General features: G+C 38.4%; 1 protein-coding gene and 1 long non-coding RNA gene across 3 annotated transcripts; one reads left to right on the forward strand and one right to left on the reverse strand.

The window, feature by feature from the left end:
• Positions 1-1,584: 1,584 nt before the first annotated feature.
• LOC134739463 (uncharacterized) lies at positions 1,585-20,437 on the forward strand. 2 transcript variants are annotated; one of them, XR_010126130.1, is made up of 6 exons: positions 1,585-1,666; positions 12,490-12,687; positions 13,391-13,594; positions 13,718-13,844; positions 17,186-17,233; positions 17,731-20,437. It is a non-coding gene; the product is annotated as an uncharacterized LOC134739463 (long non-coding RNA). The 2 variants fall into 2 exon arrangements; XR_010126129.1 differs by lacking the exon at positions 13,718-13,844 and having other exon boundaries at positions 13,391-13,684.
• IL21 (interleukin 21) lies at positions 2,641-13,589 on the reverse strand. The gene is made up of 5 exons (XM_054484989.1): positions 13,367-13,589; positions 13,224-13,259; positions 8,222-8,377; positions 5,381-5,458; positions 2,641-5,290 (listed from the first exon to the last, which is right to left on the reverse strand). Exons 1-5 carry the CDS (start codon positions 13,532-13,534, stop codon positions 5,240-5,242), a joined length of 489 nt encoding a protein of 162 aa, XP_054340964.1. The 5' UTR covers positions 13,535-13,589; the 3' UTR covers positions 2,641-5,239.
• Positions 20,438-24,012: the final 3,575 nt, after the last annotated feature.

A 24,012-nucleotide genomic window follows, 5' to 3' on the forward strand; every position in this document is an offset into this window, starting at 1 on the left:
CCCACCAACAGATGCTGGTGTGTGCTGTTCCCCTCCCTGTGTTCATGTGTTCTCGATGTTCAACTGCTGCTTATAATTGAGAACATGTGATGTTTGGTTTTCTGTTTCTGTGTTAGTTTGCTGAGGATGATGGCTTCCAGCTTCATCTATGTCCCTGCAAAGGACATAATCTCATTTCTTTTTATGGCTGCATAGTATTCCATGGTGTATACACACCACATTTTCTCTATCCAGTCTATCGTTGATGGGCATTTGGGTTGGTTCCATGACTTTGCTATTGTAAATAGTTTTGCAATAAACATATATGTGCATGTGTCTTTGTAGTTGAATAATTTCTATTCCTTTGGGTGTATACCCGGTAATGGGATTGCTGGGTCAAACCTGAGTGTTTTCTAAGCATTACAAGGGGATGGAGGAATAATATTCTAGGGAGAGGTCACTGCCAGTGTGAAGTTACAGAGGAATGAAACAACATGGTGTGTCTAGGGAACTAGAAGCAGATTGGATTGGCTGGAATGTGAAGTCCAAGGTGAAGAGAAGCTGGGAGCTGAGTGCAGCATAAGAAAAAAGGACTTACATGCCCTGCTTCAGGCCTGGGCTTTGTTCTAGAGGAGAGCTAGTGAAAGATTTTAAATAAGGGAAAGTTGTGATGATGCTTACATTTTATCAAATATCACTCCAGCTGCCATGTGGAGGTGGATTGGAGAGAGTAGATGAGATGCTAGAAATCCAGATGGAAGGTATTTTAACTATTGCAACAAGAGCTGAGAGCCTGAATTAAGGTGATGGCAGAGGTAGTAGAAAAGAAATAATGAATTTAAAAGATAGAAATAACAAGGCCCAGTTAGTGATCATGGTTATAATGAGTAAAGGAGAAGGCAGAGTCCAGGAGGCTAGGAAGATGTAGTCCCCTCAATTAAGTTTAGGGAACTCTTGAAAAGAAGAAGGTCATGGAAATGGGAGAAAGTGAAGAGATCAATTTTAGCATGTTGAGATGAAGAGCCTGGGAGATAAAGAGGACATCTCCAGGGAGCAGTTGGATATATGGCCCTGGGAATTAGCAGAGAGGTCTAGCCTTTAGCTATAGATTTAGGGGTCAACAGCATAGAGGGGGTATTTAAAAGAACAGGAGCACATTTGACTATCGAGGAGGAAGACTTAAAGTGAAAAGATGGCCAGAAACAGAATCATCAGGAACACCAACTTCTAAGGAGAGGACACAGGAAGGCAAATCAACAACTGACACTGAGTATGTATGGTCAGAGAGTAAGACCTCAGCCAGACAAAAAGGGGCCTCCAAAGTCATAAGGAAAATGGAGGGGGTTGTTGAGAGTAGCAAAAACCATGATAAGATCAAGTAAGCTAAGGACTTGATACATTGTGAATTGGTTATTAGGAGGCCATTGTTGACCAGAAACAGGGCAATTCCAATGATACAATGACAGTGTGTGAGATGGGTACAAATCAGATTATAGTGGTTTGATTAGTAGATAGGAGGTGAGAGAGTGTCTAGACACATGTATGTATGGACTATTCTTTCAATGAGCTTGACTGTGAATATGAAAATTCCTTTCCTGCACACAGGTGAGGCTATGCCCAGGCTGACTGGGGACTGGAGTAGATGGAGGGGTCTCTTATCCAAAGCTGTGGCAGATGTTGAAAGCAGGTAAATATTCAGAGCTGAATGTGAAGTGGGAAACTGACTCCAGAATGCCAGGAAGTGGAGTTTGAAAGGATCTCCAAAGGCAAGGGGCTGGAGCCAATGTCTGAAGCTGGATTAGGGCACCGAGGATAAGATAGCCAGCTAGAATGTTTGCAGGCAGCTACTCAAGAAGAATGAGGAGGGCAGGGGATGGTGTGTGCTGCTTGGCCTGTAGTTCAAGGGACCGATCAGGGATGCTGGTTCTGTGAGGGAGGGAGTAAAACTAATAAATTGAGAGAATGGGGAGGGGTTAAGGCCTAGCTTCAGAGTCTCAGGACAGACACAGTAGAAGTAGGGCAGTTTGAGAGCTAAAAAACTAGCAGTCGATGGTTTTATATTTACATATATAAATCTTTACATAGATTTCTGAGAGAAAGGGGTCCCAGGTGATAAAGTCTGGGACATAGTCATGGCAGCGGACCACAGGATGGGGTAAAAAGATGCAGGTGCTCAGAACTGAGGAGGCTAAGGTTCTGAGACACTGCAGTGCTGGTGGAATTTTCCCTGTGGGCACTGAAGTCACCCAGATGATGGCAGACGTTGGATTTGAGAGAAGGAGCATCCTCAGTCCCCAGTGAACATGGAGGAGTGGCCAGGAAATGACAATCATTAGTAAGAAGAGGACAGAAAAGCTAGATAGGATAAACTTGAACGCAGGAGAGAATTTTGTGCAAGAGTGTAGGTGCAGTGGTGGCAGTGGGCATTGGGAAGAATATCTCTAACTCCTCCTGAATGTGCCATACATTTGGGAGGGCTGCAAAGGAGGTGATATCCTTGAGGCAGAGACAGGATCCATTTCAGTGAGAACAGATGAGAAGAGAAGATCATCTTTACCATGTACATGTAAAAACTATATGCTCCCAGAGACTAAGGATAATCTTTTATTTTCAGTCAGGACTATTGAATTAAGGGTTTCCAGGGAATCACAAAGACGGTTGTACTGAGCGGGTAGTATTTAATATGATCAGGTCTTAAATAAGAAGCCATAAACATGAACATTTAAAATCAAATATATAATAAATAATTATTAAGTTATAAACTACATAGTTCATATTAGCTAAATTCTCAGATGCATATGTAAATACAACAGAGCAATAATATAGAATAATAATGCTACAATTTTATACAAGTGTCCCAAGAAGACACTTTGAACTAAAATAATAAAGATCATGATTAATTTTCCCTGAACTCTCATGACCTACAGTAATGTTTCCTTTTCTCCCTTCCTTCCTTCCTTCCTTTTTTTTCTTGGAATATGTCCCTTGTTGCTGCAGTGAGTGTTGCTACAAATGTTATTGAAATAATATTGAGCAACTGAACATCAGTCTCAGTAGAAAGTTTTACTCAGAAGTATGATCAGATGTTTCTGTAAGAATACCCAGAACTTTAAGAGACTCATAGACATTTAAAGCTTTAAAAAAGAAAGAATAGACATTAGAGATTGAGTCCAGCACTTTCATTCTACAGATAAAGAAATAGAAACCCAAAGAGTTTAAACAGTGACCACTATTTCATAGTCAACAAAATTTCATGTCTCCTGTATTACTGTCCATAGGTGAACAGTTATATTTATGGGTTATCTTTATATTCCTTTTAAGAACTGGCCGTCTTGAACATAGAGTAGTGAAGATGGAGCTGTTCAAGTCTCACTGCTTCATCTTGTTTATTCCAATGCATTGCCTTTCCTGGAGTGCTGGTGGGTTTAACTCTGGTTAAACAGCAGAGTTTATCTGGGTGTTTAAACTCTGTTTAATGAAGGCTCTTAGCCAAACCCTCATTAAATTATTTTTACTTTTAAGATAGAGACCCTGATCAAAATAATTGGAACAGAAATTTTTAACAATAAACATGCCAAAAGAAATACATTATTTTAAATATAAAATACAATATCCAAGAAGTTAATAGCTATAAATTCAGAAACAAGAAATACAGATTCCATCTTTCTCACTATCTTTGTGCCTGCTTCCACATTTTGTCACAACCCGGGCTGGCGTATTTGAAACTGAGGCACATTTTAGATATATGTTATCATCATCAGGCACATAATTCCTTTGTAATACATATTCTAAAATGTTAAAAGAGAGTACCTTGTTTCTGATGATAAAACTTTTTTTCTTTTTTCTGAGTCTACTTGCTGATGATAAAACATTTCATTGAGATTTGATTAAATAATTCTCAATATATCTTTTAGAACTGTAGGTTAAGTCTGTATTTGTTTTAAGCACATAATTTTTCTTCTCAGAGCATAAAACATTTCTCATCCCACATCCTCTTGCATACTCACAACTATTTTAACAATAAGAGATTCTCAAATAGCTTATACCATTCTAGCGAACATTTTATTTTTCTAGAGTTTTTAACTTCACGTTTAAACAAGCTGTGCTGGAGTTGATATGAAATGGCAGTTAGAGTAGCTTGCTTGTTTTTACTACCCAAGTTTGAAAGATTGGAATGCTTATACGAAGTCTGTTTTCAACTTGGACAGGAGTCCTGGCCTCTTGGTTTGTCTCCTGATTTTTAAATTATATAGGCGATTGAATTTGTCTTATCCAAAGTATAGTAACTATAAGTGTCCAAAATGTTAAACATGTTTTGAAATTTTGTCAAAGCAGAAGTTTCATTTTAAAAAGAAGGAAGAAAAGAAAGGAAGGAAGAAAGAAGGAGATAAATATTTGGAGTTATTAGCTTGCTCATAATATGATCATTATAACAGTTTGAGAAGAAAGCTACAATACTTTTAAAACTATGTTTGGTTCCAGAAGACAACCTGGCATATGTCCCTCTGTAGGTTTAAATTGCCATTTCCACAAGCTTAAAATGTTAGCTTATAAGGGGACTGGGGGCTGGAGGAAGGTAATATTAAATCCACTTCTTAATACTCTGTTGCCACTGACTAAGAGTCTATTCCATAAATACATTCATATCTATAGTATTTAAATATTTTTATAAACCCCAATAAAGAAGTAAGGCTTTTATAGCCATCTAGTATCCCCCGGTGCATAAATAAATTACATATTTATATGTTAGACATTCTGAGATTTAAAAAACTATTCAGATATAAGTTTTTAAACACTCAGTTTTCATTTCCTTAAAAGAATAAAGATGTCAACTTTTCATTTTGCTTTTATATATTTTGCTTCTCTGCTTCTATATTATCAGCTGGAATGAAGGTATATATGTTTTAAGTTATGATCATAATAGACCTCATTCTGGTGGTAATCAAGCTCAAGGTTAATATAAAATCAATAGATGTCAAAACTATATTTTTGGTTAAAAATTTTAGCCTTCTCCTTCAACCAAGAAATGTCAAAGTTGGGCAGTGAGATAAAGTAAAAACTTCAGAAGTCATAGAAATCAATAACATAGGAAATCAGACTATTGTATAGTGATTATGGGGAAATAATCCTGACTTTGCACACTTATGAGTTTTTTTTTCCCATCGCTAATATATTGTACTCCTCCACTTGGAATACAAAGAAATGAGTTTCACTGCTATATTAGAGTATGTAACATAGTGTCCAACTGCAAGTTAGATCCTCAGGAATCTTCACTTCCGTGTGTTCTAGAGGACAGATGCTGATGAATCATCTGTGGAAATAGTATACCATGAGTAACTAAGAAGCGAATCTGGATAGGTAAAGATAAAGCAGAAAATCAAATGAAACTTAAGGTAGATACCTTTTGGAGAAGTGATTTGAATCTTTCTAGGAATTCTTTGGGTGGTTTTTTCTCATAAGAATCACATGAAGGGCATGTCTAGAAATCAATGAAAAAGTAACAGTCTTCTTTAAAATTTTTTTCGTAATAAAATGTTTCTTAAAATTTTTTTTCATTAAAAACATAAATTATGTTCACTGAAAAACATTCGAGAAGTACATAAAACCGTTTGGAAAGTGACAGTGGAAAAAGTCCTTGTAATCCCATTCCCAGAGATAGGAATCCCACTGCAATGTTTTAATGTATATTCTCTCTGTGTTTTGGGTATTTTTAATTATTATTGTGCATTTACATTATTTATACCAGTTGGTGATTTGCTTTTTTTTTTCCACACTTAACATATCACAGGATTTCCTAAGTGTTAAATAGTCTTCAAAAATATGACATGTAGTGGTTGTTCTGTATTCCAACATAGGATGCAACTATTACTATTTTTGGACCCAAAGGTTGCATCTAACTTTTTTTTTTTTTTTTTTTTTTTTTGAGACAGTCTTGCTCTGTCACCCAGGCTGGAGTGCAGTGGCACGATCTCCACTCACTGCAACTTCCACCTCCTGGGTTCAAGCAATTATCCTGCCTTAGCCTCCCAGGTAGCTGGGATTACAGGCACGCACGACCATGCCTGGCTAATTTTTGTATTTTTAGTAGAGACAGGGTTTCACCATGTTGGCCAAGCTGGCCTCAAACTCCTGATCTCATGTGATCCGCCTGCCTCAGCCTCCCAAAGTACTGGGAATACAGGCATGAGCCACCACACCCAACCGTATCTGACTTTTTACTTTTGTCTACATTACTCCAAAGAACATCTCTGTAAATAATTTTTCATATATATCTTTGCTTATTTGATATATTCCTAGAAGTAGAATTACTAAATTAAAGGGATAAAAAATTTTAAGGCTTTGATGTCATTATAAAGGGTTTTACCTCTCTTCACTTGGAGCGTTCTTATTATTATAGGGTATTGTTTAAAATGTTTAATTGGAAAAAACAGGATTTCCTTGTTTTAACTTGCATTTATGTGATTACTAGGGAGATTGAACAGTTTTTCATATATGGATTGCTCACTTACATTTTTAAAAAACTTTCTTAGTTTATGCTCTTTGTCTTTATTCCTATTTAGACACCAAACACCAAGCCATTGCTTGGTAGTTAGCATCTCAATGCCAGTGTGATGTTGTAGTAAGAGTATTTCACTAAAAGATAGTAGATATACGTTCTAATTCTCATTCTGACACTATTTATGGAACTTGGGACTAGTGACTTAACTCCTTTGTAGATCTCGCTTTCCTCATCTATAAGATGAACATGCTTAACTGGAGAGGTCTAAGTTTAGCTCCAAAGCTACCACTTCATGAGTTTCAAAAATATGTTCAGCTCGTTTCTTTCTGAAGAAAGATTTAGAGGGATATTTTTCACATGGTCACCAGGCCAAGCAATCAAAGGAAATAAGAATAATTTTTGATAATACAATTAACATTTCATTTGAATCACGTGGAATTTTTTTGGAGGCAAAAGAACTAATTTAAAAAAATTGAGGCTGGGTGGGATGGCTAACACCTGTAATCCCAAGCACTTTGGGAGGCGGGAGGCCGAGGCGGGCAGATCACCTGAGGTCAGGAGTTCGAGACCAACCTGACCAACATGGTGAAACCCCGGCACTACTAAAAGTACAAAAATTAGCCAGTTGTGATGGTGTGTGCCTGTAGTTCCAGCTACTTGGGAGGCTGAGGCAGGAGAATCGCTTGAACCGGGAGGCGGAAGCTGCGGTGAGCCAAGACCTTGCCGCTGCACTCCAGCATGGGCGACAGACTGAGACTCTGTCTCAAAAAAAAAAAATTTTTTTTTGAGAGTAATTTATTTTATGTATTTTCCTGCTGGCTTTAATCTTTTAATTACTCATGTTCTTTGGTCTCTGCATTGCTCATGAGTTGGCATATACAAGAGGATCTCAGGGCTCCTAAAAGCTAGGGACTGTTAAAATTCCCCAGCCGAGTAATGAGGCCTGCCTATTTCAATTCAATACTGACTCTGCTAATGTACAGGATAGTAATATGATTTAAGAGAGGAGGCAAAGTTTAAGATTTGCCCTAGTCTCTTGTAGGCTCTTTTCTTGTTAGAAAGCTAGGATCTAACTCCTGTTAATAAGAATACAAGTTATCTGTGACCATATGAGAGGAAATAGTTCTTAACTCCAAAATCACAGTTGGATTCTCTGCCTAATGACTTCCTCACCTTGAGAAGCTATATTAACGTATTCCAGCTGCCAAGGACTACTAGGAAATTATAATTGGGTTTTTGAATACTTTCAAGTCTGTGGGCTTAAAAGAGTGACCCTACTTCTTAAAATGCACCATGTATAGGCCAGGCGCGGTGGCTCACGCCTGTAATCCCCACACTTTGGGAGGCCAAGTCGGGCGGATCACGGGGTCAGGAGATGGAGACCATCCTGGCTAACATGGTGAAACCCTGTCTTTACTAAAAATACAAAAAATTAGCCAGGCATGGTGGCAGGCACCTGTAGTCCCAGCTACTCAGGAGGCTGAGGTGGGAAGAGAATGGCGTGAAACCGGGAGGTGGATCTTGCGGTGAGCAGAGATCACGCCACTGCACTCCAGCCTGGGTGACAGAGCAAGACTCCGTCTTAAAAAAAAAAAAAAAAAAAAAATGCACCATGTATAATTAGGCATAACTATAGGTAACGAAGACACCAGCAGCTCTGGCTACAGGTGTGTGTGTGTTTATGTAATGCAAGATATATAGTTTATAAGTACAAATAAGAGAGATGACAAATGACAATCTTACTAGTCTGTGTTTCTGTCTTCTCCCTGCATTTGTGGAAGGTGGTTTCCTCTTCAGCTTTTTAATTGATACATTGATTATCCTTTCATTGTTTCCTGTATTTGCTGACTTTAGTTGGGCCTTCTGAAAACAGGAAAAAGCTGACCACTCACAGTTTGTCTGAAAGATAAACAATTTATATATATGTTAACAAACATTATTCAGAAAGTGAAAGATAGCTTTCCCATTCCTCTATTTCTATCTCTTCTGCAATGTCGTGCATTACATCATTTCAACAGATGAGTGAGGTATGATTTCACCTCCTACTTAATCTTTGGGATGGGAAAAAGGGACAATCCTCTGCCTCGCAGATAAGAGAGAAAGGAATCTCACTTCTTCACAATGCTTTATTCCTGATGCTATACAGAGGACCATTTTGATGTCTGGGTGGTGGACAAGACCTTTGTGTTTTATAAGGGAGAGTTAGTTCGGTTTAGGAGCACATTTGCTGAATTATGAGGCTCTAAAACTTACACTGTGACTAGTGGCAGCTTTGGGTAAATTATGTCATAGTCTGATGAAGAATATTTTTCATTTGTTTGTAGTTTCCATAATGTATCTATCATGACATGTCTTGAGCAGCATTTTATTCTGTACAGCGCCAGGCATAGTGTCTTGCCAGTTAATGATCAACATATATTTGTGAAGTTAACAGATGAAGAAAATGAATTAAAGCCCCTCCTTTGGAGAAAGGAAATGGGTACCTCCCTCTGATAGCATATTTTACATCTAAGATTCAATATACTTGCCATAGATCACACATGACTTTTCTAAAACCCTTTTCATACTCCCAGCTCAGTTAGGGTAGGATTCTGCCTGAATCAAGCAGTTGAGGAACAGTTTGAGGCTTGCCCAACCAATGAGAGGGAAGGTCATTTCTTAGAAGGTAAGAGTAGGGTCTCAGAGAATGGAGGAGTGGATAAAATAAGCATCAAACACATCTCTTGGTTTGGAAAAATAACTAATGACTAACAAGCCAAAAGCTTAGCCATCAAACTGGAAAGGAAATGGAATTTACTGGAAGAACCAAATATATACTGACTTGGTGAAAAATTTTAATGCTGATCCAAAAGCTTATATCCAGGTTACTTGTATCCAACTTACTTTTTTCTTTCATCAAACGTGTGTATGTGATGCTATTTTCCCCCTGAAGTTGCTATATTTTCATTTCACTAATGCATATGGAAGCTACTACCTTATAACCAGAAGCCTCAGTCCCTCCCAGTCTCTACAAAGGCAGGCCTATACGTAACAATATTACCTGAATCTGCTTATGGACAATCAGCTGAACACAGCATCTGGCCTGCTTTGCATTTTCCAACCCATATGCTTACCCAATATGAATGTTGATTAATAACATGCATCTCTAAGACACAAACCTATCAGGTTTGCTTTGCATATATAGCCACAAGCCGAGAAGCAGCTTATCTGGTTTCCTTATATCAAGGCAGATTGCCTCTCATAAGGGCAAGGTGGTGTCCTTTCCATATGTTTGCCAAAATGCTTATTTAATAGAAACTATTTATAAATGTTCAATATAGCACTTTTTTTTCCTTGAAAACCACACGTTCATGTTTGTTGAAGTTTTTTCTTTTCTCTTCTTTTTGACCACAACCGGCTTAACTTACTGGAAAAAATAATATTCATATTTAAAGAGGTAAATTTTCCAGCTGAAACTGAAAATACTGACTGCTTCATCCGTGATGATCTGAAAAACCAGCATTTCTCACAGAGGCTCATTTTGCTGAGTTAACATTTATATGTGTATGCTGAAAGAAAATTAGGTTCCAAAGAAGTAGAGGGGCCCTGCCAGCCAAATGAACTCCCTTGAGATAATATTGCCAGGAATGGTCAGTACCGGTACTCAAAGCACTGAAATTGTAAAACTACAATTTCAGTTGTAAAAACAACTGAAAATCTTTTCTGAAAGCCTTTGAATGGCACCTGGACACTGACGCCCGTATTGATGGGGCTGTGCTTCCTCTCCCACCCTTCCTTGTTTACCTGTGTTAACAGACAATGGGCTTTTGTTTTCTTTTGTTCTGCAAGCAGCAGAGCTGTGTCTGGCAGTATGTGGTCCAGGATAAATAACTGCCGGAATTGGCTTTATATGCACATCAAAGGCAGCCTCAGAAGAGGAAAAGAAGTGGAGGGCTGTCGCCACTAAACTGCCTTAAGGATGTATTGAGAAGGAGAGTGAAAAGATTAACCTTGATTTAGGCAGCCTCAGGTGCCCTATCACTCAGGAGTCTACAGGATGCCCAAGTCCACATTTAGCACCGTCTGGAAGCATGAACATTGCTTTCCTTTGCTATGCTTTGGTGACAATAGACTCCAAAGGCAAGGCTTTGTTTCCCTCATGCTTTAACATATGAGAACATGAGGAGTTTTCTGCTGCTACATTAGTTTTGCAGACTAGAAGGAGCGGTAGTGAAGTCAAAAGCAAGAATTAACAAACCATGCCTCTTCAGCTGAAGAACAAGTTAAGTGCTGCTTTTGCCAGGAGTCACACTTGGCTTTGTTGTTTTGCAATTGAATTTTTGAAATTTTTTACCTCCTTAGGGCTTTTTTTTTTCTTTTGTAGAAACAGGATGTCTCACTATTTTGCCCAGGTTGTTCTCAAACTCTTGACCTCAAGCAATCCTCTAACCTTGGCTTCCCAAAGGGATTACAGGCATTGGGATTATAGGCAGGAGCCACATTACCCAGCTGAGGCCTATTTTTACATTTTTTTCCTTTTGCAAAGAAAGCCCTGGCCATTCACACTAAGAAGTCTTGCTAATTGGGCAAGACTACCTTTGACCTGGCCGGGCGCGGTGGCTCACGCCTGTCATCCCAGCACTTTGGGAGGCCAAGGCAGGTGGATCACGAGGTCAAGAGATTGAGACCATCCTGGCCAACATGGTGAAACCCCGTCTCTACTAAAAAATACAAAAATTAGCTGGGTGTGGTGGCGTGCGCCTGTAGTCCCAGCTACTCGGGAGGCTGAGGCAGGAGAATTGCTTGAACCTGGGAGGCGGAGGTTGCAGTGAGCCGAGATCGCGCCACTGCACTCCAGCCTGGCAACAGAGCGAGACTCCATCTCAAAAAAAAAAAGATTACCTTCGTCCTACACACAAACTAGGTTTATATGAGGGTTTCTCAACGGTGATACCACTGATATTTGGGGCTAGATAATTCTTTGTTGTCAGGGCTGTCTTGTGCATTCTAGAATGTTTAGTACCTGACATCTACCTACTAGATGCCAGTAGCACCCCCATTTCTACCTCCAGGTGTGACAACTAGAAATTTTTCCAGCCAATGCCAAATGTTTTCTGGGGTACAAAAATCACCACCAGTTGAGAACCACTGGTTATATGATTAGACAGAAAGAAAAAGAGAAAAAGAAGGATGCCTGGCTAGGCCAATTAGAGATCTTAGATAATTACTATATGCATGCAACATTAGATGGTTTTATTTTCATTAAACTTTTAAATCTTTTAAAATCTCTTACAGACTCTACTTTGAAGCTAGCTTGATATAATGCTAATGTGACCTTGAACGATTTCTTTCTTCCTGAGTTTGCCTACTAGTATAGCTTAAAGATCCAAGTTACACTATTACTCATTTATATCATAGCCAGCATTGCTTGATCATATTATCAGATAGATATAGTATCACGGAGACAAAATCCTCTCATTATGATGTAAGATAAAAAATATCTTTCATTAACAACACATCTAAAGGAAGTACCCATTGGACCAACTCAAGTTAGAAGGTGGAATCTCTTTCCTATTTCTTATTTTGCAAGTTATAGACTACAGCCAGGAAACTCTGGAAAGAACTCTAACCATAACAGTTAAACAAGTTGCATGAGATGCCAGAAATGTATGTTTTGATAATTAGGCACATTGATTAAGAAGTATTTTCAGTTATTGGAAAAGTCTTTCCAATAAGCTGAATGTGCTACTTTCATTTTAGATGCTGCTTATTAGAAAAGGACCTAGTAAATGAGAGTGTTTGGGTTCAGAGCTAGAGAGTGAATTTTAGAGAAAAGCAATAGTTGTGACTCATTCACTTTCTAAACTTTTACACATAGTCATTTACGATAATTGTTTTCTTTGCAATGTATCTTCTTAAGTCTCCCCCTTTGTAGTGTCCTAATTACTGGTAGCACTTTTAGTTATTCTAATTTATGCAATTAAAGGTCTGTGACAATGAAAACATTTCCCCAATTGCATTTATACTCTCAGGATACCAGACCAAAAGATCAGAACGTAGAAGTTACTGGAGAAAAAGATCAGCGGACAGCACACTTGAACTACATGCCAGGCCTCTTCTTCTTGGAACTCTAATGGATTTAAATGGCTTAAGAGACGGGATGAATTGTTGAAAATGGTTCTTTCAAAAGACCTCACGGAAGGCCAAAGACAAGACTCACTGAGGCCAAGGTATATGTGAATTATATTCTAAAGGACGGCTTTGATTTCCACACCACCATTTCTCCATGCTGTCCCTGTAATCTAATTCTTTCTTTCTTTCTTTTTTAAGTTTGTTATTAAAAGGTTAATTCTGCTTCCTATTGTATGTATCTATGTTTCTTCAGTAGGATAACAAAGAGGGCTCAAAAGCCTTCATGCCCTAGGGCTCTTAAAGAGTAACTAGCTGTGCATTGTTCAGAAACTGATCAGAGTATAGATTTTGTTTCTAGTTTTGTTATTCTGTCTCAGCAATACTACTTAGGAGTACTCTTAGAGATTGTTGAAGATAAACATAGTTTATGAGGAATATAATATAGCATTTTTTTAGTTGGTTTTTGGTAAATCAATGAATTTAACCAAAATATAAATAAATATTTCATCAATTATTAGACCGCTAACTTCATTAAAATTCAGTATACTCGTATATAATCATGCTAATGTCTTTCTTATTGGACTTAAAAACTTATGTCCAATGTATTTTCAGAAATAAATTCAACTGGTCTTACCTCTACATCTTCTGGAGCTGGCAGAAATTCAGGGACCTAGAGCAAAAGAAAATTTGTTCTGAGTTATTTTTATAAGCCAAACCCTCGTTTTATATTAATTGAAAAGTATGATTTAGATTTTGTTGTGACAAGTATAGTCTTACCAAGTCATTCACATAATTTTTCAGCTGATCAACAATATCTATAAGTTGACGCATTCTAATCATGTGGCGATCTTGACCTTGGGAGCTTGATTTGTGGACCAGTGTCCCCAAGAAGATGACCATCAGACAGATGACAATCCTCTCCATGTTGCCAGGACTGGATCTCATAAGTACCAACAGTAGAGCTAGACCTTGGTCTCGTTTTCACTTCAGCTTGACTGAGAACAGGTTGTCAGTTAAGCTACCTATTTATTCATCCTTCAGGGAGAGGTAAAGCCCTCCCATTGCAGCCTGGAAATCTTTGTAAAATGGATGAATGTGAGTAACTCTTTTTTCTTTTCCACTGGCTAGGTATACGTGTGCATGTGCTAATGTGTGGGGGCAGGGATTGATGGAGTCAACGAAATGTGCCCCATCTGCATCTTTGACAGGAAAAAGAGAGAATGGGTGAATTCCAATTTTCAGCATGAATCAAGAAGTATGTATAATAAACAGTAGGTACTACAAGGCTTCAAAAAAGTAAACAAAAACACTTTGATCTTTTTTTCTCGGCCTCCCCTGGCATCTTACCTGTTCTCTCTGACAGTCATAAGGGCACTTTGATAATGAGTAAGATGGCAACATGTGCTTTCATGCAGGACTTTTTCTTATGGTAATAACTATGTCTTTTGACTAAAATCATCCAGTATTCCATCATAAAAGTAGGAGGAGAGGCTACCTTTTAGGAAATTTTAAATAAAGAGGTATTTTCCAAATTAGCAAGAATATTTTAGGTTCTTACTAAGTTTCAAGGGTTTAAAATAGAATTTGCTTCCAACTGTTCACCAAAGCATCTTTACTAAGCATTTATTTTGGCTTCTGTCATGTTATTTAACAATCTGATTTATTAATATCACAAATGATTCTAAGGGACTTGATAGAAAATCTATCCTTCCCAATCAAGATCTTACTCTACCATCATTTTAAAAATTATCTGATGTCCATCTCTTGTATATAATGCATCAATTAAATGAGCCAAACTTGCTAATGCTCATTCTTGTCCAAACCAAAAATATTTCCAAACAGCAAAATAAAATATACCCATAAATGATTCGTTTTCTCTTAGGGTAGTGTTACTTATTTCTGTTAGATACTATTTCCTCTGGGTGTGAGCAACACATTTCTAACTGCATCTGTGACCAGGTAGAGGTTAATTAAAGATCCAAAGCCCAGAAATGGTTTTATCATCCTCCTTTCTTCTGCTTCTCTTGTCCCTGAGACTCTTTTAACCCATTTGAGAAAGTTGAATATAATATTCTAGCTAGAGAGTCATGTACCATATAAGACCATAGGTCTTATAAGTGAAACTCTTGACTATAGATTTTATTCATTCATTCATTCATTCATTTCGTTACATACTTTAGAATACCATACTTTATTCTAGACTGTTATGTAGCCAACATAAATTGGAGTTTTGACTTGATTTGCTCTGAAGTTGACTGTAATCTTTTTATTATGGAATATCTATTCAAGAGTATACAGGTTTGGCCTTACACAGTAGATAAGAGTTCATACAACATGATCAAGAATTCCTCCGTGTAATAGTTAAATTCTATATGACAAGATTCTGTGCAAACTTATGAATGCATGTGGACTAAGGGTTGCCACTTGGTGCCTCCACGTTGCCTGTATGGTCTTTGTACATGCACTCCTTATCCACCTAAACAGATGTGCATCTCCTTGAAGACACTAACGACGGTGGTTAGGAGGTCAATTTCTAAAGCTTGAGTTCAAATCAAGGTCCTAACAATTAATAGCACATATGATCCTGTGTGTGTAATTGCAAAAGAAGGCAAGTACAGAATCTAATCATAGGGTTGTGATAAGGCTTAAATGAGACATTCCAAGTAAAAGGGCTAAGTACAGCACATAACATCCCAGGAGGTTTGCATGCTGATCGTGGATGAGGATGAAGGGGAGAACTTAAAGAAGCCTAGGGGAGGCTAAACTGATCAGAGAAGGAAGAGAATGGACAGATCAGTGTTCAGCCAAAATACACTTGTGTGGTTGTACTGGTGGTTTAAAAAAAAAAAAGTCAAATATCTTTCATACTGCCTAGAGAGAACCATTGCTCCTGGCCCTGGAGTGCCTCACCACTATGTTAGACAACCCAGTCCCTCCCTGAGACATCCTAGCCCTCTCCATAATCCATCCACCAGTACATCAGGGGTCTCAGAGTCTTGCTCCAGCACTATGACCAGAGGGCTTTCTGAAAGTCAGAATTTCTGCCTTAAGTGGCACGTCAGTTGTTAAGCATTTTTGGATATCATCTCTGGTGTGATAGACTTACCAAGGGCCCAAAGACATCCATGCCCTAATCCCTGGAACCTGTGAAAATGTTACCTTACAAGACAAAGGGGACTTCGCAGATGTGAAAAAATTAAAAGATTTTTTACATGAGAGGATTATCCTAGATTATCCCATGGGCCCAGTGCAATCACAGGAGCCTTTATAAGAGGAAGGTAGGAGAGTCAAAGTAAAAGAAGGAGCTGTTGTTTCAGAAGTAGAGGCTGGAGTGATGCAGGGCCAGAAGCCAAGGAATACAGATGGCTTCTAGAGTCTGGGAAAAGTAAGAAACAAATTATTCCCTGGAGCCTTCAGAAAGAATGCAGCCCTGCCAAAAACACCTTGACTTTAGTCCCATAAAGCTCATTTTGAGTTATTGCTTCTGACCTTCAGAAATGTAAGATAATAAATTTATGCTGTTTTGTTCTTACCTGAATAGATACACATCTCCTTGAAGTGTTTGCAGTAATTTGTTACAGCAGCAATAGAAATGTAACATACATAGGTATGGAATTTTTAATCTCAGGGAAAATGGCAGGAAAAGAAGGAAAGAGAGGAAAGGGTGATAACAAAAGACCCAGCAAAGGTTGGAATTTTGTTGGGCTTTTGGGAGGTGCAGGTAGAGGGTATAAGGAAGTGTGGACAAAAGAGGGAGGTAAGATTAGTGTAGTTGCCACATGGTATGGGCCCTCAGGGATAAAAATGGATAATGAGGATGTTCCAGGAAGTCTTGTGTGTATTGTAACAACTCCTCCCTAGCCCTGAGAAAACTTCACTCAGGATTCACAGCATCATTTAAAGTTATGGATCCCGATTTGCATTTCATTTGAATTTATCACTATATGGAGATGAACCTTAGGGTGGGAGCAAGGAGGCCCAAAAGTATTTGAGTCACTAGGGCAAAGTAAGTTAGTCACTGCTCAGAAATATTAACGTTATTGCTACCTTTACAGTATCATTTCTTTGGGGTTTTAAGGGCTGCTTACTCTTTAAATTATAATTATTTTTATAATCTAGATACAATCAGTCCTGCTATAAGGCTCATCTTGAAAATGATAATTTATTCCAATGGGGTTAATATATCAAGGAACAATTTGAGTATAACAAGAACTTTGTGTTTCTTTATGTTTAATTTCATCTGCAAGAGATGCTAGGTGAATGCAGAAAACTGCATCCAGCTGAACTGAGCCATGTAGGAATACATAAGATATCCTCACACCTCTGACAGCCACCAGCATCCTCAGTTCACTGCATGTATAATGAGCCACACCTATCTACATCTGGTGTCACAATTTTCCATCCCAGAGAACTCTCCTTCGCCATGTCTCAATAACTCACAAACTGTAACCCTTCCAACACCCACCTCCATGAACAAACTTCAAGTCCTTTTCTAGGTGAAACAATGTGTTTATTCTGTTATTTATGTATTTCTTAACCATTTAGCATGCCTAAAACAGCTATCTTTTTAAATTAGGTTGCTATCTTCTTTTTCAGTGTCACCGATGAAGTTTTTGAATGCTGTGCTCCTAATCTCACTTTCCTGTAAGCATGTGATTTTTGATTCTATGATTTTGTATAGTGCAGTGATTTTTAGAAACACATGGGTCACATTATAGCAGAACTCACTGTATTTTGTCTCAAAGTGTCACACTTAAGCCCCAACAGCGACTACTTATATCCAGGCAGTAAACAAGACTAGAATATAGAATTTATTCTTAAGGCGGGGAATAAAAGGGAAGGGAAGAGAAAGGGAAGAGGAAGGGAGAGACAATGAAAAACAATTTGTCATTTCTACACATGGCCCATCTGAGTTATTAAAAAACCCCAGTGTCCATTTCTTCCTTGATCCTTTCCTGTTAGCACACGGGGACTTAGCTTGGCATCTGTGGATTTCCTGGGTTCCATACATGTGTTTCAGAGATCCTCTAACCTCCTGAAATTATTTGCAAAATTTTGTATTTATATTGTGAGCAAAAGAAAACCTTAAGTTTCATCAGATTCTCAATGGAAATGTCATGCAACTGCTGTTTATTTTCCAGCCTCCAGAGACTTCAGTGAAGGGTGATGCAAACCGTGTTTCTTCAGCATGTGAGCACCATCAGGCATGAGTGTGGCAGCTCCAGAATGTCTATACCGGAGTGGCTGAGAGTCAGCAACTTGACTGGAAGCTACACTTGAATAGCAAACAAACCACTTTTACTTAGCTTCCATGTCTATTTGGTACCTTGGAGTAGAGTGATGAGTTTTACTAGATGTGGACTTTCCAGGAATATAACCAAGGTCGTCACCGTGAAAGTATGAAACTTTAGTCATTTACCCAGGGGGATTCATGGACATATAGTAAGAATTTTCTTTAATGGACTGTGTTTATAGAACACCTGGTTAGGGCAGAAATGAGGCCAGGGAACTAAAGGGGTAGAAGTCTGAAGGGGAATGGTTTTGCATGGGAAAGCTGTGCCAGGTCTAAAACTGGGCTGAACACTATTTGTCCCCAACTCCCTGGCCCGGTCCTCATAGTTCTTTCTGTGATCCCTGTGTGGTGAATATTCCTTTTCTGCTTTCACTGGCTTTGGCCCCTCATGGATAGAATTAGATGTTCTGCATGGCAAACTGTGGGAAGAGAGGCCTCCAGTGTTTAGAGTGATATTATCATGTGTACCACTACTATTATACATACTAAAGATATTCAGACAGGTGGCTTGTCTCTGGGCTTTATATAGATCTCTGTCAAACTAGAAGAAAAATGTCACTAAAATAATTCAAGACAATTTTTGTACTTTCCAACAATGTTCAGGTAACAGCTGAAAATATTCTCACTTATTTGACTTGAGGAAGAAAATTCGAACAAGGAAAATCATCAAGGTTTTGCTAAAGTCCCTTCTGTAAAATCTTCCTTAAGGAAGTTTAAACACTCCTATTCTCTCTTCTCTGATTCTTTTGAACTCACTGCATGTATTGATATCACTGACTTGGTTTCTTTTCTAGAATATATGTAAAAGTAAGAGTGTGTATGTATAACCCATTATGTACATAACAAGAACAGTTCTTTCCAGTATTCACATTTCATGATTCTAGATCACTACTGTGCATTCTAAGAAGGTCAGGGACTCATGGAGACCAAAGGGTCAATCCTGGTCATTGTTGTCTTACCAGAGAAAAACAAGAGCCTTCTCGGGCCCTGTGTTCTCTAGCTCTTGATGTGGCCTCTTTGGTATCACTGGCAGCCCCACAGTCTGGTGGTCAGTGTGTCGCAGCAGAGAGTCACTCACTGATGCTGCTTATCCAGAGCACCTTTTCTGTGGGGAATGGGGGCCTCTATTCTGCTAGTAGACTCAGGTGTGTCACTCTGTGATACTCTTAAGACGGGGTTCATTGAGGACAGGTCTCTTTGCTGACATTCACACAAAGTCATTGTTTGGAAGCACAGTCCTGCTTTTGAAATGCTGGGTCTGGAGGAGTTCCAGCAGCAGCCACATGGGCCGTCTCCTCAGATCTTGGCTCCAACATGGGATACTCAGCAGTGAGGCTAGAGATCAGATGTCCTTCATTTCTTGACCACTAAGCCTAGAGGATGGAGAGAAAGAACTGGAACATCTGCACTCTTCAACCTGAGTCCAATCCAACTCCATACCACAAGATGAGACAAGTTCCACCAGCCTCTCCAGCCTCCTGTCTAATATGATCAGAGAAATCCTCTTCTCTCTGGACTCAAGGCCCATCCCTGTTTCCTTCCCTAGGGCGACAGGTGGCTATAGCACCCTTTGTCTTGGCCGTGCAGCCACCAACACACAACCATAAAAATAAAGTGGTCCAATTGTTAGCCTTCGCTGTGTGCTGTGTCCTCCTCCCAAGAGATCTGTGGAACCTTCATTTATCACCTGAATGGGAGCCTCCTCCCCATGCTTTCCCAGGGGGCAGCCATAGGACCTCACAGAGAGGTTACTGTGTATCACTCTAGACTCTTTTCCTATATACATAGAACAATAAAGGAATAGATAGGGACACACAGACACTTAAGGAAATAGAATTATATATGGAGATAGAAACATAAAAATAAATAGCACAGACATATAGATATAGAAAACTGGTATTTTTACATAAAAACTTAATCTCACCATATGTAGTCTATAACTTTTTTTTTCACTCAACCTATGTTAGGGACAGCAGTTCATACAGGATTCACACACAGGGATATCTCATTAGATTAATATTCCATTGTATGGCAGTACCACAATTTATCCATTCATAATCCTACTGATAAACATTTAGATTGTTTCCAGTTTTTATCCACTGCAAACAATGCTGCAATGAACATCCTTAGACATATAGATCTCTAAGCGTATGTGAAATATATTCTTTTAATGTTGTATTTTAAAATACATGTCTTGAATTTCACTTCCTGAGTGGAAAGATACTTTGAAAAATTTTATAGAAACTGCCAAATTTCCCTCTGACATGCCATACCAGTTTATACTCCCAACAACATAGAGTTTCTTTTCCTCCCCAACTCTCATTAATACTTTATGTTATGAATATTTTAAATATCTACCAACATATTGGGGCAAAAATAGTATCCTCTCATTGGTTTGTCTTTCCTTGATCAATAGATAGATCTGGTATATTTTCATCAGTGTGTTTATTTTTCCACAAATAGTCTGATTCATATTATTTGCCCATTTATTCATTTGTTTCTTATTTACTTATAAAGGCTCTTCTTCTATTAAAGATATGTTAAACATGTAGAAATTATTTTCTCTGTGGTATCCTTTGCCCTGCTGAGGTTTTGAGCTTTCATGTTATTGTGTCTGAGAATCTTATGTTTTATGTCATGGACCCTAGTTTAATAGAAAGGGTGTCTCACCTAACAAAACAATAAATGGCAGTAATTAATTTAGTGTTCCTTTTGGTTGAAGAATTCTAATGCCAAGGAGTCATGGTTAATTCAGGAGCGCTTTTAAATGAATTTGCATTTCATTTGTCACAAGATTAGCTACATACTTCTTTGAAATATAATAATACATTTATGGTTGGAAGTGATTTAGTCAGTTTACAGGCAATGTCCTTCCTGTGCAGCAGTGAATTCATGAGCCCTGTGAACATCATTATTTTAGAAAAAGGATTGGATATAATATATACTTCTTATATATAGAGAGATCCAATCATATACCACATTCGGGAGTGGGGAGGACAAGGGATCATGGAATCCTGAAATGGCATCTGAGCCATCAAAAGTCAGTGTGCTCACTACAGTTTCAGTGCTGAATGTTTTATTTTACTTCAGTTCTTTAAATATGGTTTCTCCATATACAGGGTGTATGGTAGTTCTAAAAATGTGAACGACTAATTAGCAAAGTGCAGACCAGGAAAACACAGACTCTGTGAGATTTACCAAATTGGCTCCAAGACTACCCTGAAGTCACCCTTTAAACTGAGAAATAGTTATATCTGATAGACTCTGTTGCTGCTAGTAAAGGGAAATGGGATGGCTCTTTCTGAAAAAAGACTTTGGGCCAATCGAAAAGATAATATTGATGATTATTCTAGCAAACACTTTTGTATCTAAGTGGTTTATAGACATAATCTCATTTAAAGCAACAACCATGAGAAATAGGTATTTTGAGTGTGCCTCTTTACTACTGAAGCATAAAGAAGGTAAGTAAGACATTGAAGTGATTGGAGGAACTACCTCCAGAGCCTGACGACTTCTCTCTACAGCAGGGAACTGCCTCCATTGCTGATGTTGGATTAAACAGAACAGCCTGTGCAGTTAGTTCATGAGATTCCATAAAGGGACTGGACCTTCATGAAGACATTCCTGACATGGGTTTGGGGTAAGAAGGAGAGTCTGCAAAATTATTGTTGATAATATCTATAATTTAAATGTATATCTTTTCTTGGTTAATTAAATAAAATAATCAGCTCCCCATCTGGGCCAGAATATCCAATTGCTTCTCTTTCATTGACTTTAACTAGTGACAACCTGGTCCAGTGTAAGACCTAATAATAATTTTCCAGTGTTTTATATCCATAAAAGAAGAGAGAAAGAAATGAATAAACTTCTGCCGTCATTTGGGTCTTGAATAGCATAGACAAAATCAATCAGGAAATCAGTTATCTTGACAACAAGAAAGGGCAAAAATATGACTTAGTTATTTACATTTACTTAATTATTTTTCATTTTCTATGTTTTTCAAGCCTTTTCATTGTTATGAGAACATCGAAACACTCACCTTTTGCTCCGTTTAGCTCTCAGAACTTTAAAATACACACCAAGGGGGATATCAGTGCAAAAGAAGAAGGAAAACCAGGAATACAAAAGAAACATGCTTGTAACAAGAATCAACTAAAAGTAAATTTTCATGAAATTAAGAGATAGATGGTTCAATGATTTTGGATATCGGCAGTTAAGTCATCACAGGTCAGATTAACGTATTTAGTCAAAGCTGTTCTGTCATCAGTATCTGCATCAACCGGAAGCTTTAATGACATGACAGGGATGAGGGACTCTCTGGCCCTTGACTTGACTTATCCAGCTCTCAGAACCACTGTTCTGGTCATTGCTACTGTGTTCAGAGAATTATTTTTAATGGCGCTGGTGTTCAGGTCTGCATTTAGAAATGTTTACATTTAGGTATTAGAAATGTCAGGATTACAGAGGCTGAGGAAGGTCAACAGTAATCGTTAAGAATGAGGACTGCTAGCAGCCACCACCCAAGGGAGCCGCAGACCTGGCAAAGCTCTGCTTGTCTGCCTCCCTCTCCCTTCGTCTCCCTCCTGCTTCCTCTCTGGGTCTCTCTATTCCTCCTTCCTCTTTTGTTGCTCATTCCTCCCAGATTTCTTCTCCTCTTCTCTTTCCTTCACTTTTTTTCTTCCACTTTGTTTCATATTCAAATCTGCATACCATGAAACTAAAACATATTTTAATTGTAATTGTTTTATTAAATAAACCTTTCTAGCCTCTAAATAGTTGTTTAAAATAAAACAAATTGAATACTATAATCTCTCTAAGGACTAGAAAGAGGCTCTTTTAAATGACTTTTGGTATTTGATCTTTGGGTTTTTTTTTTTTTTTCCTCCCTTGAATCAATGATCCTGTGCAGAAAAACAAATAACACTGTTTGACTTCTTCTAATTTATGGAAATATAAGTGAAGGAAAACTTTTATAAAGAGACAATATCTGCTTAGTATCTAGGAGAAAGATGATTTGGGAATATCCTGCTTACTTTCTGAATCCCTAAAGAGCAATTTTATTTTAGAAAACATTCTCTTACCTGTTGTCAATTGTTCTCTGTGTCAAAGCTCTCTGAGTTTCCACAACCGTGGGCTTCTGTGGAAACTGCCTTCAGTTAGCTCCTATTGTACACTGCACATAACTCATCCCAAGCCTGAGTTATTCACATATACACAAATCCAGCAGGCACCATCAGAGAAGAAACACTTCACACAATTTGTGTGGGATACTGAATAGAGTAATTCTATTTTCATTTATCTGCTAAGCTATATGTGAAGAATCCAGGAAAAGAAAGTTATGTTTCCCATAAGCTCATAATGGATACACAAAAATAGTTAAATTAGGCCAGGCGTGGTGGCTCACACCTGTAATCCCAGCACTTTGGGATTTGAGGCTGAGGTGGGCAGATCACCTGAGGTCGGGAGTTCGAGACCAGCCTGACCAACATGGAGAAACCCTGTCTCTACTAAAAATACAAAAAGTTAGTCGGGTGCGGTAGTGCATGCCTGTAATCCCAGCTACTCAGGAGGCTGAGGCAGGAGAATTGATTGAACCCGGAAAGTGGAGGTTGTGGTGAGCTGAGATTGTGCCATTGTACTCCAGGCTGGGTGATAAGAGCAAAACTCTGTCTCAAAAAAATAAAAATAGTTAAATTGAATCTGTTATTGGGTGGAGGCTTCCTGAGATGGAGCTCAAGGAGAGTTTCAAGAAGAAGACATTAGAATAAAAAGTCCTTGAGAGCAGAAAGCTTTATATGGAATAAAATTTCAACGCCCTTCATGTTGTGTCTTCTGCGAGCATTACACTAAATCTGGGAAGGGTCATGAGGTGACCTGACTGAGATGAAAATATGGTCTCAGTTATGTTAGATAGATTGGAAGGAGTTTGGAGACCAAAGTGGAGGAAAGCAAGAAAAGTATAATAGAAAATGTGGCTGTGTAATGCACATATTAAGTACTAAATGATTCAGCCCAATAAGGTGAAATATGACAAAGTTTGGAGTAATTAACAAACACCTGTAGGCGTGTTGGGAGACTCATGATCTTACTATGACAACAAGGTGAGATGACTGCCCTGAAAGGACTCTTG

This window comes from Pongo pygmaeus, chromosome 3 (assembly GCF_028885625.2).
Source record: "Pongo pygmaeus isolate AG05252 chromosome 3, NHGRI_mPonPyg2-v2.0_pri, whole genome shotgun sequence".
NCBI lineage: Eukaryota > Metazoa > Chordata > Mammalia > Primates > Hominidae > Pongo > Pongo pygmaeus.